The sequence below is a fragment of the Manacus candei genome, unplaced genomic scaffold, assembly GCF_025592945.1.
Source record: "Manacus candei isolate 608988 ecotype Guabito, Panama unplaced genomic scaffold, ASM2559294v1 h1tg000008l, whole genome shotgun sequence".
Lineage (NCBI taxonomy): Eukaryota > Metazoa > Chordata > Aves > Passeriformes > Pipridae > Manacus > Manacus candei.
This window is the reverse complement of record NW_026138056.1, coordinates 23,886,014-23,902,408: the sequence shown is the minus strand read 5'-3', so window position 1 is coordinate 23,902,408 and position 16,395 is coordinate 23,886,014. Positions and strand designations below refer to the sequence as shown.

The window sequence follows — 16,395 nt, the reverse complement described above, 5'->3', positions numbered from 1 at the left end:
TTGCTGTACTTGATAGAAAGCTTAGTCATGGTAGGTAAATAAATTCAACTGCATTGACAGGTAACATTCAGTTAAGATGTATTGAACAGGTCTTGAGTCCTTCTTGAGCAGAACCCAGGAATTGGTTTAAGATGCAGCAATTGAAGAACTGATAGCATTCTCTGTAATAGAATTCTCATCATTATGTGCTCAAACATAGTCTCAAATTCAGCTTCATAGCTGTCCTGAAAAAAACTCACTGAAGTCCATATTTTATTTCAAAAGGAGTGATACAAGATTGAGGACATTTTGAAAGGGCCAAAATGCTTAGAGCTGATTTTCGTCATGTGTTTGTTGACAGTCAGTGTGTATCGGGTATCGATAAAAGCTTGTGAAAAGTTTGCAATAAAGCAGGTATGAACAAATAGCAAAGGAAGCACACCCATATCTGCGCTTGTAAATTATAATAGGGTCTCAAAAGTATTTGGGGAATATAAAGCTATTGAAGAAGGCCAAAATATATAATTCATTTTTCTGTTGTTTATGGAAACTGAGGAAGTTTCCCACACAGGAATTAAAAGAAACAAATCAGGATAAAAAAATCCCAATTTGAAGTTCAAACTAAAGTTCCTATTAACTTGTTAGTATTAGGAGTTTTTAAAGGGTCTAAAATCTAAAATTGCTGAACTGTTTAATGGAGCTTGAATTTAGCAAGTTTTAAATTTCATGACTTGCCAGTAAAGGAATGGGAGACTAGAGTCAGTGTTTTGGGGTTTTTTTTTCTTTTAAAAAAAGTACCAAGGGTATAAGGGATGAAGAAATCTTGAGAACTTCAGCCTTGCAAGTCTGAATTGTAGCAAAGAATAAAGCTGGTCGAGAACAGAATGGGTATGTGTACTGTGGTGAGGCAGAATCGGTGCAAACTTTGCAGAGGGAAAACTTGCCATCCCAAATCTGCAAGGCAGAGTTGATATGTGTATAGGTAAGTGTAATATAAGCCAGTTTTACAGTAAACCTCAACCAGATTGCTTACCCAAGGTTTCTGAAGGTACGTAGCTGTCAAGGATTACATGTACTACTTTTCCTGCAGACAGGTATTTCAGTTCTCTAGAGGTTTGTGGTGTTTTGAGGTGAATGGTGAGGTGACAAAAGAAAATACTTAACAAAGTACAAACAAGCTGCTAAAGCCAGCAGCTGTGCAGTTCTGACCACATGAAATGGCTCTAGTGGAGTTTTGTTAAAGGCAAACTGACCCATATGAGTGGAGGAGGAAACTGGTATAAATTGCACAAGCATGGACTCTTACAGACTTTTATCTGTGGTGGTGGGGTGTGCAGCATTTGAATTACTGTGAATGATTCAGTCAGAATATTGATTCTTTTGTCAAAACAACAAATACGAAAACAATAGAGAAAAAAAATTTGAACTGTTAACACCACTTTATAAAGATATCATGTGTTCCATCTGCAGTTCTGCTCTCTGCTGCTCCTGAGAGACAGTGGTCTTAGAAATGATGCATTGGAAGTCAGCAAGGATGGAATGGTTTCCAGAAGTGACCAAACAGACTATGCTTCTTGCTCCCTGGAGGGGAGAAATGAGAAAGATGCATATAAAGGAAGTTTTTAAGTTGCAAGTGGTATAGACATGAGAAGAGAATAATTGATTGTAATTTCTCATAATGTAGATCCAGAGATCCTGTAAAGAACCCAGCTTATTTAAGTAAAGCAAAAAAATGCTCTTTCCAGCAGCTTGTAATTACATTCATATCAAAAGTTAAAATTGTTTGAAAAGTGATTAAATGAAAATTTAACAAGGGTTGTCAAACCTGCAGGAACAGTCTCTGTGCAGAAGAGTATAAGCCACAGATGGCTAAATGCTGGTAGGAGGGAACTATTGCAGCATTCTTGCCCTGCTTTTATAGTCTGCATTTACTTAAGCATATGTTGTTGGCCACTCATGAAAGCAAAATGCAGGCTAGATATCAAGGGTTTAAGAAAAATCTTCTGTTCTTGTACCTTTTTTCCAATACAGTCTGATGTTTTGAGATTTTATTTCTGGTTTTATTCCCCAGTTCCTAAAGTTTCCACAAACTATATTTAAAGATCTGGGATAGGGATGCTCCATTTCTGTTAGCATCTTTGGACATGGATCTGCTTATGTATTTCACGAAACATTCATTGTCTGTCAAGCTTAATTAGTTACCTTCATTCCTCATTTGAAATTATTTTTCCACTGTGCCTGCACTTTGTGGTGAAATAGCTTTTGAGCTGGGTGTTCAAAACTATATATTTTTTATGTTTATTTATTATTAAAATGTATGTTTAGCTAAAAAGGAAAAAGACATTTTTGTTCTTAACTAAATGGACTAGAGCTACTGCATACAAATCCCTGTCTTATGACATGAAATGGTGATTGAAAATACTGTTGTTCTGGGAATGGCATCATGAACTGAAGATACAGTAACTCTAGAATTAAACTTTGCATGTAGGTGTAAAAAGCTGTGTTGTATCTGAAGCAGGAGGAACAGAATGCTTGTATAACACAAGGAGAGCTCAACTGTTGCAAAATATAGGGTGGCTTGATTTTTCCGATTTATATTTGGTTAGGCCTTAAAATTTTGATTCATGAAGAGCCCAAGTACTTAAGTGAAAATAGTCTTTGTTTCTTTGAGTTTCTGTCATAATTTATGTAAATGAAGTGCTTTATGTATACAACTGTAATACTGTTGTTAAAATATGTGAGTATTGGTGCTGAGGAAAAATTGAGAAACTGGCTGTGTGACTTAAATTCATGTTATCTGTCACTTCTGTTACTAGGTTGTTAATTCTCTTATTAGAGCATAAACTCTTGAAACAGGATTCACTTAGAGTAAGATGCCTGAGGTTAGGGGCCTTTATATGTGTCTAATTTCTGGTATTCCACGATTATTGATCAGCTCTGTGCTGGCTTTGGAGAATGCCTGGGCAAGTCCTGAAGCACACCTCCTGGTCCATCTGCTGCACAGCTTCCTCAGCTCCTAATTGCATTGATGACTTGCATTTGCAGGAGGTCGGGCAGATGGCATGCGTGAAACACACAGGGACAAACATCATATATATCAAGCTGAATCCTGGCTTGAATGTGACATTTTGTGTTTCTAAATGTAGGTTCTGTTGAATGTTTAGATACTTTTTTAGCTGTAAATGCAAACAATTACAAATGGTAAATTAAATTTTAAGAGTTACTGAGATACTTAAGAGACTTGTTTCTGTTAAGCCTTCTATTCATCACATTGTTTGACTGCGAGTGTGCAGAAATTTCTCGCTTATGGGAACGGATATGGTGGAAGAATCCAGCAACTATATTGCAGAGGGCTGAGATAATTTCTTTCTATCAGGTCTTTGATTTTTTTTTTTTATTTTATTTTTTAGTTAGACTGCTTATGCTTGCCTGCTTTGAACTTAAAGGTCAAACTTAAAGATGATCTTCAGAGAGAAGCTCATTGTGTCCCTTCAGATGACTTACAAATCACAGGATTTTGTTCTGGATATGTTTCACTTCAGATAAGCTTTTTCAGGCAGATGAAAATGAATTGATTCAAAATGCTTTCCCTATTTCAAATGTAATCTTATGTCTGCAAAATTTGTTTCTGTTTCTGACATATATATATTTTCTTTTTTTTTCCCCCCCTCCCTGAAACTTATACATTTCCAAGCAGAGTATGAGGGATGTGCTTGAGCTTCTGATCTTAAAAATGAGGGAGGAGAAGGACGGGAAGCCCAACTTGATATTAAGAGGCACAACATGCATTACCACAAGCTTACTTTCTTTGTAAGGCACGATACTACATTTCTTTCATATCTGATAGTTTTCACCAGAAATGTCATACATATAATCAGCTATGTTGCTTAAAGTTTGCAGCAGAAGAACTCAGAGGGCAACATATCAAGCTGCTGTGGCAAATCAAGAGCTACTGATGATTCACCTTCTCTAGAACTAGGCAAATATATTTCACAATCTTAAACAACTGAACGAATGGTTTCTGTGTGGCTTTGAGGAAGTGCAAACCCACCAGGATTAGAGAGTGTGTGCAGTCCTGCTCTTGCATGCAGTGCTGCAAGCCACAATTCTGCTGACTGGAGCAAATATTGAATCAAGTGAACTAATGAACATTTGAGAAAATTGATAGGAGGATTGAGTGTATTGAGTCTCTCTGCAATACATGCTATTGAGAATATCTGTCCTGGTTTTTCACTCTATTTTCTTTTTGATGAATATGCTGAGAAACTAATGTACCCCATCAGTTGACTCAGCTAAACAAGAGTGGAGGTGAGTCTGTTATCTTGCATGAACTATTCTAGAGAGACTGCAGAAGTTGTGTATTATTTCAGACCATTAAATTGCATCATCCTTCAAGCTTAACCTTGCCGCCCTCTCTTAAATTTGAAACTTAATTCAATTACTAGATTCACAACTCTTTTTAGGGGAGTTACAGGTATTTGCAGGAATTCACACATACAGAGTACTTTGTATATAAATATAAGCTTGACTTCTCTCAAGAATTATGCTGATTATAATCCCTCTGTCATGGAATTTATAATTGGTATTTAGTTTCTTTTACCTTGCTACGAGTTAGTCAGATGGCAATTATGATTCTGTGCAAGAATATTTGAAAAATTGATTACTGAGGCGGAGAAATTGTTTTTTCTGGTGTTTTTTTGTTTTGTCTCCGTAGACTTACAGTGCTTTTCTTAGTCCAGCATGTTGGTATTTTCATAAGAGACATTGGTAAGAATCCTTTTTTATACTGAACTGTATACTGTTGCACTGAGTTGGTGAAATGGCTTTTTCTGCAAAATATAGTTATCTGAACCTGAATAATTGTAGTATATTCTTTGATCAAACTCTTGTAGGGGATCTGTTTTATTTTGGTTGTTTCTCTGCAGTATTTTGTCCTCTTATATTCTTTAGTAAAGAAATAAATTATCCCCCTCAACACAGTTTCTCATGTTTCCATTGAATTTAATTTTCTATTCTTTCTGTAATTCCAGTCCTTTATAAATTAACAAACCATATTTCCCTAGCAGCAGTAGTAATACTGGCTAAAACATTTGTTTTCTTATTAGTTTTCTTCTCCATCCTGCCCTTAGCCACATGGCAAAAACAGCTGAAGGAACTGATACATGCTCATTTTGCTTTGGTTTGGTTTTGAAGTCCTTTAAAATTTAAGGTAAAAACTTTAACATTTACCTTCTTAATCCAGTGTTCCTTTGTTACTTTTGAACTGGTAAAGTCCCTCTGCAATTTTATAGCAGGCATGTACGGACAGTTGTACTGGCTTAATTCAGATTGATAATGCAGTCAGGAGGAAAGAGATGTTAAGTAACAAAAAAGTTTTTACTGTTTAGCACGTTAGCATTGTAAGTTTTTCTTGCTGAATAGTCATCCTTTGTTCTGAGTAGTAGTTGCCTTATCTGTCTGCACAGCTTATGTATGCTACCTACTTTCTTTAAGCAGCAAAAGTTACAAAAAAGGAATAAAAATAACTGAGTGGAGTTAAATTTATGCTGTTTTCGCAATGTGCTACCTGCCTCCATGTGGATAGCTGTTGCTGTGTTGCTGGGGTTGTAGCCTCTAGAATCAGAATTTATGCAACTCACAAGTATTTTAATGTGTGACATGAGAAAAAAGGGTCAGGAAAACTATACACATTGTGAAAATGAAGAGGAATATACAGCTGCAGACTTCCCGACCCTTTCACCATAAAGAAACATTATTGTCCTTGCAAAACTTACTTCACTTAAAAAAAAAAAGTAACACTGATGAAACATAGTGGGTAAACTTCATAGGGTTTTGCAGTATGTTTATTCCAGCATACTTTTAGGCATCCAGCGCAATGAGCAATTCTGTTCCAGCTCTTCTTTCCCAAAACATGATGCACACGTGGCAACTCAGGGTCATGTAAGTCTACAGGGAGTTGAAAGAGCTCACTGACCCAATGAAAACTGAATTTGTCAAGCTATTAAAGCTTGGTGCTTTGGTAGTGATTGTATAAGGAGTGTGCAAATAAGCACAGACAGATGTGGTGTAGGAGGCAACCACTTTTTTTTGGAGGTCACCCTCAGACTGGATTAAAGCACATTGAAAAACTACATCTCTAAGCAAGATCCTGTCTATAATCTGCTTATGTCAGTGTGTATTTGGTGTATATTAATGCACCTTTTCAACAACTTGTACCATGAGTTCTGGACTTGAAACTGATATACAAAGGCAGGAGGAGGAGGCTGGAACAAGGTATTTGAAAGGTGTGCTGTGCTTGATTAAAATATGTACAATATTTTGTACATATTGTACAAATATGTACATAAATACATGGCTGTCCTCTTCTCATAACTGTGTTTAAAGATGTAAATAAAGGGTCTCTTTCCATTCTTTGATTTTGATCTAAGAAAAGACAAAAGTTTGGATACTGCTGAGAGTTTGCTGTAGATTTAATAAGGGATAGAGACCCATATAATATTGAGAGGAAGCAGAGGAATTTACTGCTGCAGAAAATGAGCTTTTCAGCCATGTGTTAGAATATAAATGCTACTAATAATGACTACAATTTAGTTATCCTTGGTAATGTGTGACCTCCTCTTCTTCTCAAGTAGTCAGTGAAGCAACTGACAGTAGTCTCAACTTGGTTTAGCAAATAGAAAGATTATTACAGAAAATCCAGTTATAAAGACCCACTGGATTGAATTATTCTGAATTAATTTTAAATAGAATGAAGCCACTAGAGTAGTTTCTGCTTTTCTGTAGATTTGCCAGTGATTTGTTATTTGAAAATGTCACATTTAATAAGCTGAAGGAGCAGGTACTAAGGCTGACTGAATCAAGACAGGTTGTGCATTCAGGTTTCTGAAATTATACCAGAATTGTATATTCCTGAATGGTGTATTGTGAGCAGGGCTGGGGACAAGCTGTAGTTCTGTATGAATGTCTAAAAAGGGCTGAGGAGAAAATGGAGAACAGGTGAGAAGATTGCTTCACAAATAAAAAACCCATCAGACATATTATCTTTTGAATTGCAGATATAAAATTAGAGAAAGACTTCCAACAGGATTTGCTGCAAACCTTTATCTTAGCAGAAAATATGGCATGGGAAGTAACAACATAAAATGTTCCTTTATTGTATTAGCACTTTCTTCAGAGGACTAGTGTCATCTAAGGTTTAAGCTTTCACTTGTACAAAGTTTGTTTTTGTGACTTTTGAGTTTTTACCTTGTGTGTATGTACACATAAATATTTTTCTATGTGCTTCAAAGGTTGCTACTCCATGTTTTTCAAAGACAGTGAGGTATGACTTGGCATTTCAGTTGAGTAGAGGGTTCCATAGAGCACAACGAAGAGAGTTTACACAGATTTTCATCAAAAGTTATCAGACTCAAAATGTAATTGCTGTTTGATTTGAATGCTGCTGCTTAAATAGCGTGTTTAATCTGCTTCCTTAGTTACTCCTTCAATACCTGTAAACATGAAGAAGCAATAGTATAATATGTTGGAATGGAAAGCAAGTTGAAGTGTTCAAATATACTCTTTAAGATTCTTTTGTTTGTCTGTACAAAAATTATTTCCTACTATATAAATGCTAAGTGAAGACCACAGCAGCAATTTTCTTAAATCTGCACAGAACTTTGCTCTTTTCTGTCCATGTACCATAGCTATGTGAGCTGTAATTTTGCAGACAGAGTAAACAAGGTATAATGGAAGGTTAATTGACCCCAGCAAATACCAACAGTCATACAAACTGTAGATGAAGGCCTGTGCTAAAGCCTGGGCTCAGGAATTTTGTGGGAGAAGAAACACTCATGGTATTCTACAGTGGGAAGAATGTACACAGGTAAAATTCACACTTTGATGTGCAGGCTACCCAAAATACTGATTGTTTCAGTACTGTCTTCCTATAATGAACTTGCATGCACTACTAGCAGTTTGAGGCATGTCAACCTGATTTGATAATCTAGGGGAATTACAGTATTGTACTAAACTGTTTAATTATTCTGTGGTGATCTGAGATCCCAGTGAGGCTTATTAGAAAGCTTTCATTTTTTTTGTCTGCTTGCTATTCACATACACTGATATGGTTTACTATTGAAAATGGTTGTGTTAATATTGAAAGTTAATTATATTGCTACAGGTAAAAAAGAAATGAGAGAGGAAAGTACCATAATCTGAGTTTGCTAGTTACTCTTCTCTATACATCTTCAGCATGAGAAAACTTATGGAAGCTGGAGTAGTTCAGAAGCAGTGAGGTGAAGGCTCTGTGGGACCAAGAAGAGTTGTCAGCTGGAAGCACAAAGAAAATCTCTTTATGTGTTCTGGATGCTGTGTGTCTCTTGGCAAATCTTCAGTTGTGTGGAAGAGCTGTAAGCAGTTTAGTTGTTAGGAACAATGTTTGGGTAAAAGCAAGTGCTAAATTTGCAGCATGTGTTTTTACATAAACTTGCTGGTTTTTCTTAGATGTACTGACTTGGCAGAAGCTGCCCACAGAGATCATCTCTGGATTGTTATTGTCTGAATGCAATGGACTTTGACTTAAAAATGGCTGGATGCTTCTCCAGTTCTGTCATTGAGTCTCCTTAGACATGATTATTTTAGGTTTTTTCTCAAGTCTGCTAGTGGCTTTCGGGCGTTAATGCTTCCTTACTTTAGCTGAATAGGCAAGAGACTTTTTGACACTGCTTGAAGTTAACAGATATCTAGAAAAAACCAAGTGTCAGGTATTTATTTAGAAATATATTCTAATAACCTGTTTGGGGGAGAACTTAGCATGATATGCTTAGAATTTTATCTCACTGAGGGAGAAATTGTTTTGTGGACTTCTTTTATTCCTATGAAGTTTACATGGCTTTACTAGTGTGAGTTCCAGTTTGGTAAATTTTTGTAATTAAACTGTTACCATATGTGTAAGGTAACTTTATTACATAGTTGGGAATGTAGTTAATTAAAGTTCTCTTCAAATAAAGGGTGAATTTCTAGTTTTATGTAACTTAGTGAGCACAAGTACCTTTAGACTACTATGTCTTTGAGGATTTCCAGATGCCTTGACATGGAGAAGGACAGTGTCAGTATTGTTAATGATGAAAACTTGGAGGTTTTTTTAATCTCTTGGTTGCCAAATATTTTGTGTGATGTTGGAGACAGTCTCTAGAATACCTGGGTGAAAGAATGCAAAGTCAATTTCAAGCAAAGCTTTTAATGTTATAATTTCACTCTTTTTTTAAAGTATAGATAACAATATAATTTTAATTATTATTATCTTTGCATGTTCCTTGGATCTCATCCACTGGCTTTGGCTTGAAAGAATTTAGTTCAGATTGGTTCCTTCTCACAGTAGTCTTCTATGGTATAAGTCGTGTGAACTCCAAACATTGATTGGCTTCCTTGAAGTATTGCAGCCTGTGCTGCTTGGGCTGGTGCTACCTTCTGATTACCAGGATGGTTACAGTTCTTTAAAATACCAGTGCTTACTGGTTTGAATTCATTATATATTTAATACTTGTTTGTTTGTTTGTTTTTAGTTGTAATATTGTTGTGATTTTTTTTTTAGTCATCTGCATACATTTTTTGCCTTTTTTTTTTTTTTAATACCAAGTGGAAGAGTATCTTCTTCTGTCTCTCCTCCAGTGAGCAGAGGAGCACATGGATTCATTTTGGGTGTTATTTTTATGAGGTAATTCTTTTTTCCAATGAGAATGTAGAGTGTTTTATATTCCAAAATATTTACTTTCAGTTAAGTAAATAAACTTTTATTCTCATGTCTATGGTGAATATTAGGCTTCAGATATGCAGATCCTTGTAGAATTGAGACTTATGTATGTGCTTCTCTGGCAGGGAATGCCAGTTGTTTAGAGTACGGTATTGAGGGAACACAACATGTTCTTCATTTTTGAATACAATTCTGATGCAAGAATGGAAAAATTTAATGACAGATATGTAATAAATGCTTGTAAGTGTGGGGATTTTCCTAGCATCATATTTGTATTTGTATTTTTCCATTTTATGGTAAATGCTTTGCATTTTTCCCAATAGCAAGTTCCATAAGAATTCTTTTTCCTGTAATCTAATGTACAATTTGATTTTGATATTGTAGAATCTGTGTAGCTTTCCTAAAGGTAACAATTCAGTTATCCCTTACTTGATGAGAGTGTTATCCTTGACTTCTACCAAAGTATAACTGTGAGATATTTATACTTTACATGGTATGACAGCATATTTAGGTAATCAGAAGAAATATTACCTAAAGACAGCCTAGAAGAGAGGGTTCCCTTCAGATACAGAGGGATGTTGGCATAGGAACCAATGGAATAATCCAGTCATAAGCAAATTTCAAATGGGAATTAGAGGTACCCTTCAGTGTAGTTAAGTTTTAAATGATGCTTTGAATTGAATTGGGGAGGGGGGTAAACAGTGAATTAGATCTAAGTTGGAGTTTGTTTCATGTTATAGGCTGGTATTGCCCACAGCAGCGGCTTAACCTCCTTGACCCTTGCAGATGAAGTCTTACCACTATCTTTACAGAGAGATTTGTTAATCTTATAGTTGCAAATGAGACTAGCTGGTTATAAGGTGTTAAAGGAAAAAGGAGAAAACTGGAAACTAGTTGGGTTTTTTTTTAATACAAAAATGATGAGCAGTCTGAAGAGGGTAAGGAAAAACTTTCAAATTATGTGCTGAAAAAGTGAATTAAAGCTGGAGAGGTGAGAAAAGTATTATGGATACCTGTTGTAGTGGTTTACCTCTGGCCAGCAGCTAAGCCCCATGAAACCTCTTACAAAAAACTGTGGGTTGAGATAAAGACAGGTCAATAAGCAAAAAAAAAAAAAAAAAAAAAAAGAAAGACGGGGGAGGAATAAAAGAAAAAGGCAGTAGCTCACCACCAGGTGACCAACGCCCAACCAGTCTCCATGCAGCGACAGGCAAACTATACATGCACACACACACACAAAATTTACTGAACATGACACCATATGGCATGAAATATTCCTGTGTCATTTGGGGTCAACTGTCCCGACTGTGTCCCTTCTGAACAACTTGTGGGCCCTCAGCCTGCTCACTGGTGGGGTGGGGTGAGAAGCTAAAAAAGACCTTGACTCTTCTTTAAGCACTGCTCAGCAGTAACTAAAACATCCCTGAGTTGTCAACAGTGTTTCCAGCACAAATCCAAAACACAGCACCATATAACCTACTGTGAAGAAGATGAGCTCTGACCAAGCCAAAACGAACAACAAAGGTCTTCCACTTTTTCAGAGATTTCTTTGAAATTATGATGGTCTGTAGAAGTGTGGATGAAATGGAAAATTATGTTGAAACTGTTGTACGTGACTCATTTCACCTGCGTGGTGAAACAGTTGCTGCATACCATTGTAAAACTGCGAAATAACGCATCTCTTTGATCAGCTCTAGCTTCTCTGTGCAAAAGCCACATAGATTTCCATTAATTCTGTGATAGAGATCTATAAAGACATGGTCTTCTGCAACTGTGTGTGAATGTGAGAGTTCAGGAGGGATTTATTGTGTCATTTCTGGTGCACTTTATTTGAAAGTACTAAATACTAGTACAATTAGTTCCATTTTAGGATACGTAATCCTTTTAATTCCCTATAATAATCTGAGCTGTTTTCCATAGTAATTCTGTGTTTATGTCACAGATAATACAGAGGAAGACTCCAAAAGCTGTAGTCCTTTTCTACGGTCTTATTCCCGTTTCAGCATTTTACATCCTCTTTTCCTTTTCCTTCCCAAAATCAATGGTGATGTTGAGATAAGCATTTCCAGCTCTTGGATCCTCTCTGTTGTGGTTTTGATTGTGTATTTGGGGAGAGGGAGAGCAAAACAAGGAAGTAACCTGTGTTTTCAAGCCTGATGTCTTCTTTCTCTAGCTGATTTTTAGTTTTGCAGGGATTACTTTTTCCCATTTAAAAGACTGTATCAGTTCCATTTTATTTGTCTTTAACAGATTATTTATCTAGTGTGAAAATTGTTAGTTACCTTTGTTATAATCTGTTTTTCTGCTGATAATGCTTCTTGAATTTTTGTATGCTTACTACTAGATGTGGTTGTTACATGACCATGAAATTGTACTGTGATTAACTTGTGTTTTGGTGTGGAGGGCAGAGGGAGCAGTCACACAGTGAAGGATATTAGGTTTTCTCTATTCTCAAGAGTAAAAGTTCAAGTCTGATCTCTACCTCATTCATAGTAATAGTATCACATCATGTGCTTATCTGCCATTAAAAATATTTTGGCCTTCTAAAAATAATTGATGTCAACTACTATAAGAACCTTTCTTTTTATTTAACAAAGGTTACAAAATCTGTACTTTCACATTAATAGGTTTAGGCAATACTGCTTGAAAGAGTATTAACATTTAATTAGATTGACAGTTACATGAGCTTTTTACTTCTGCTCAGTTTTGTGGGTTTAGTTGGAAACTTTAAACTTGGAAGCCATTCTGTTGTCTCTGTTGCTTGGTAATGTTTGTTGGACAGACTTCAGAGCATCTCAGGGAGCAGAGTTCCTGGGTGTGAATGCTAAGGTGGAAGGTAAAATTATGGAAGGTATGAAGATGCTGGAGGGAGGAAAAGAGTTTCTTCTCCTTCCTGTTGGTCAGGAATTTGTCTTCAAGCAAGTAAGTGGATTGAATGTCATAACCTGGGAGGAAGGCATACTTTCCTAAAGCATTGCTGACTATTAGGTTATTGTTGTTATTATTGTTACTTATTGGGGAATACTGAATGTCTGGAATATGGAATTATTTTCATGTTTTGAACAATCCTGGGTAACGTGCATTTGAACAACCTCTGGACTAGCTGTTTCTGGGATGAACCACTGACCTGCTAACCTGGGGCTTACTGAGGGTAAACCTGAACATCAGTCATATCAGAAATAAGATGTAGATTTTAGGTTGGTGTGTATTCATTTTGCTCACATTTCTTGATGTTGGGCAAGTCTATGAGTAAACATATTTGTTGCTCGTGATTTGTGATAAAATGCCAAACTTGAGAACCTGTGTTAAGTAAGTGAATTAGTGTGACTGTGTGAAATGGTAAATGAGGGACAGGAAGTGTGCTTTTGCTGCGTGGGAACTTAGTTAGAAGTATGAAATTGGTGTGAGTTTTATCAGAATCAGTCCATGCCACTAGTTTAAAGCTTATACACAAAAATCAAAGCGAGGTGTTGTGTTTAGTTGATTATGGTTTTGCATGTTTGAGCAGGCTTTGGTGTTAGAACAGACTTCCTGAGATGATTTCTTAGAACACACATACATATATATATCCATCCATTCTTGATCCTGTATATTTCAAGAATGTATTCCTACAACATTGGAAAACTAGGCTTTATGAAATTCCCTATGATTTAACCATGCAAAATGACTAGAGCATACAGACAAGACTACTTTTGAAATCGAAGATATTTCCTAAAATTAGTTTCAGTAACTTAAGATTATGTTGAAAATATACTGTAAAACAATTACTTGAAGTGTTTGTCAAAAGCATTAAAGTCTTAGTCCTTCTGTTTTAATGTACTTTAAAATAGTATGAAATAGAGGCACTACAAACTTTTCCTCCCCCTTAGTCATTACTGTGGTATGTAAAACTGTTTAAAACCAAATATGATAACTGGTCATTAAGGTTTCATAGAAGAACCAGCAGTAGTGGGTTGTTTGTTTCGGGGGTTTTTTTCTGTATAATCAGTGCCTTTTTTTTCTGTATATGCCTCATTTAACAAGCAGTGTGTACTTCATATCTTTTATAGATAAATTAGTAGTTCTAATAATGTTTTAGTTTGCCTTGTTATTTCTATGTATGTGAGCTGTGAAAAGAGTTTTCTTGGCAGAAACATTCCAGGGATGTGGTGTTTAGCTGTCATGAACTGATGCAAATTTAAGCATTCAGTTTTGAATATAGATTTGTAAAGTAATTTTGATACAGTTTGCAATCAATGCAGGTGAAGAGTAGAAGTACTTAAGAAACTGCTTGTAAACACGTGTTTTCTGTTGTATACTAATCCTGGTTTCAAATGTTTGCCTAAATAGTTTTGCTTTCCAGACATTTTCAGTTATTTAATTTTATATTTGTTGTTATGACACCATTTCTATAACTATGCCTTTGTTTCATTTTACAGAGGAAATAAAGGCTGAAACTGAAAAGCAAAGGTATGTGATAGTTCATTGTATTAAGTGATAGTGCTTTTAGCATGTTAAAATGTGTACCATACTTATTCTGCAGTGGGAATACAGGCTCTCTCTGAAAAGTATTTTTAACATATTTTGGATGGCTGGTAGTATCTGGAAATGTGCAAACAGTGCTGTTTATGTGACTGGCTGTTCTGGTGCAAGGCACAGGGCTTGGGACTAGCTTCAGAAAACAGAGAGAGCAGGCTGATACTGTCTGGCCAGGGAATGTAGGAAATAAGAATCAAGATTGGAAAAGGTCTTCGTGGGTGGCATAGAAGTTTCTTGCTTTATATTGATTGGTAGAGGAGCCTTGAAGCGAGTTTGGAGAAGGGGGAAAGAGACTGGAATGCAGATAAAAGATTTGAACTGTGAGTGAGCAAGGAGAGGAGATAGGGATGAGGAAGTTGGAATGAGCAGAGAAAACCAATGTAATTTGAAAAGACAAGGTGTGGAAAGGACCTTGTTAGGGAATAGGTGTAGATTTGTGAAGGCAGTTCGTCTGTGTGTGAGGGTAGAACCAACATTTGACATTTAGCACTCTTCTACTATCAGCAAGTAAACTATGAGTATGGTAAACTATGGAGTGCATTATTAGTATTTACGTGTTCCACAGGATCTTCTTCCTCATCCAGTGTACACTACTAACTGTGAGTCAGGCTGTGTGGTGAGGACTTTTTATACCACTTGTTAAAAGAATCAGATCAGAGTGTGAAACTGATGATGAAAGTGTTCTTACAGCTTAAGCAGATGAGAGCTGCTTGGGGATCTGTGTTCTGCCCTGCTTTGGGCAAATCATTTAAACTACAGCTGTCAGAATTGGCTTCTAATGATTTCTGCTTCATCTCCTAGGTGTTTGGGCTGAAATCTACAGGTTTTTACTTGGACAGTGTAAGCACATCTAGCTGGAAGGAAAGCCAGTGGGAACTTCATTACAGAATATGTAAAGGAAAACTTAATATCGAATATGCTGAAAAATTTAGTCTTACAGCTTATCAAATTGAACACATTAAACCTTAGTGAGTGCATCTGACTGAGACTGTGCTTCACTTTCCACCAGCAAAATAAAGTCAATACCATTAGCTCATATTAGGATTGTAAAAATAAATTTAATATTTTTGTAGTGTTCAGAAAGTGTTGTATCTAGCACCACAAGACTGTCTCAGACAGAAAGTAATAATGTGGATTTATAATAAGGTTTTCCTAGAGAAGTATAAGTAAAGCAGAAGTCCACATTGTGAAAAGCATGATAAGAAAAAAAAAAACACCTTAATGTTAAATATTCAGTGAGAGATGTTTGTTCTGGGCACTGAATAAGGAAAGCTAATATCTGATCTTGTAGTTAAATACCATGCTAAGACTAATGAGAGCACTGAATTATAATTATTTATACAAGTATGATTCAGACATTTCTGAGCTTTGGGTGCTTCATTTCTGTCCTAATAATGTCTGAAGTTGTGTTTATTTTGGGGGTAGAATGTGTCTGCCTGTGTACATTTTCTAAATAAATGTTGATTTCTTCAGTGCTGTCTTTATTTTGACAGTAGCTTTTGCTGCTATGAAGGCGTTGCTGGACTTGGAAATTGTGGATGGACTTCCCTATTTTTACTGTAGAGTTAAATTTTTTAGATGCAGTAGAAAATACTGTTTTTCTGGGCCTTAGAATAGATAAACTTCTTAGTTTATCAAATTATTTTCAGCTTCTTATTTCTGTAATTGAGTTTTGAATACCCTATCAAGGGACTTCTAATGATGATTCTTTAAAATTTTCCAGTCCCTGTTCAAGGTAACTAGTCTCAGAGTTAACCTGGAATGCATTGAAAAATAGATAATTTTCACCTTCCAGAAGTTTTGTATGGAAAACTGCTTCTTTTGTTGTTTGTTTTTTTAAACAGAGCTGGCGTTTGGTAGTGGAGTGGAGGGGAATGGAATAGAAAAGTACAGGCTGATTTGTATAACTGGTATGCAGCAAATGCCTCCAAAACGGTTTTCAAAATCCATTGTTTGATACATACCTTAGCCTTTTGCTATCACTGATACATAAGATCAGCATATTTCATAATTCTCATGCTTGGTAGATGCCTTAGTGGAAGAAAGTTTTGAGTATAGTTTCTGGTTTTAGAGTCTGCTGGGGAAAAAACAAACAACAAAAAACCAATAAACCAACAGAAGTAATTCACTGACATTAAGAAGAAAAATCCTTTTGAGTTTCTATT

General features: G+C 36.0%; 1 protein-coding gene across 4 annotated transcripts in view; it reads left to right on the top strand.

Annotated features, from left to right (window-relative positions):
• The window catches only part of ARFGEF1 (ADP ribosylation factor guanine nucleotide exchange factor 1), an 89,851-nt gene that overhangs the window by 12,423 nt on the left and 61,033 nt on the right, over nucleotides 1–16,395 (top strand). For 2 of the 4 annotated variants that reach the window (XM_051768278.1, XM_051768267.1), the window contains exon 2: nucleotides 14,131–14,161. The exons of the other annotated variants lie outside the window; for them this stretch is intronic. In XM_051768278.1, the coding sequence (XP_051624238.1) occupies nucleotides 14,131–14,161 (31 nt within the window). The remainder of the gene's footprint in view (nucleotides 1–14,130; nucleotides 14,162–16,395) is intronic. 4 annotated transcript variants of the gene reach the window in all.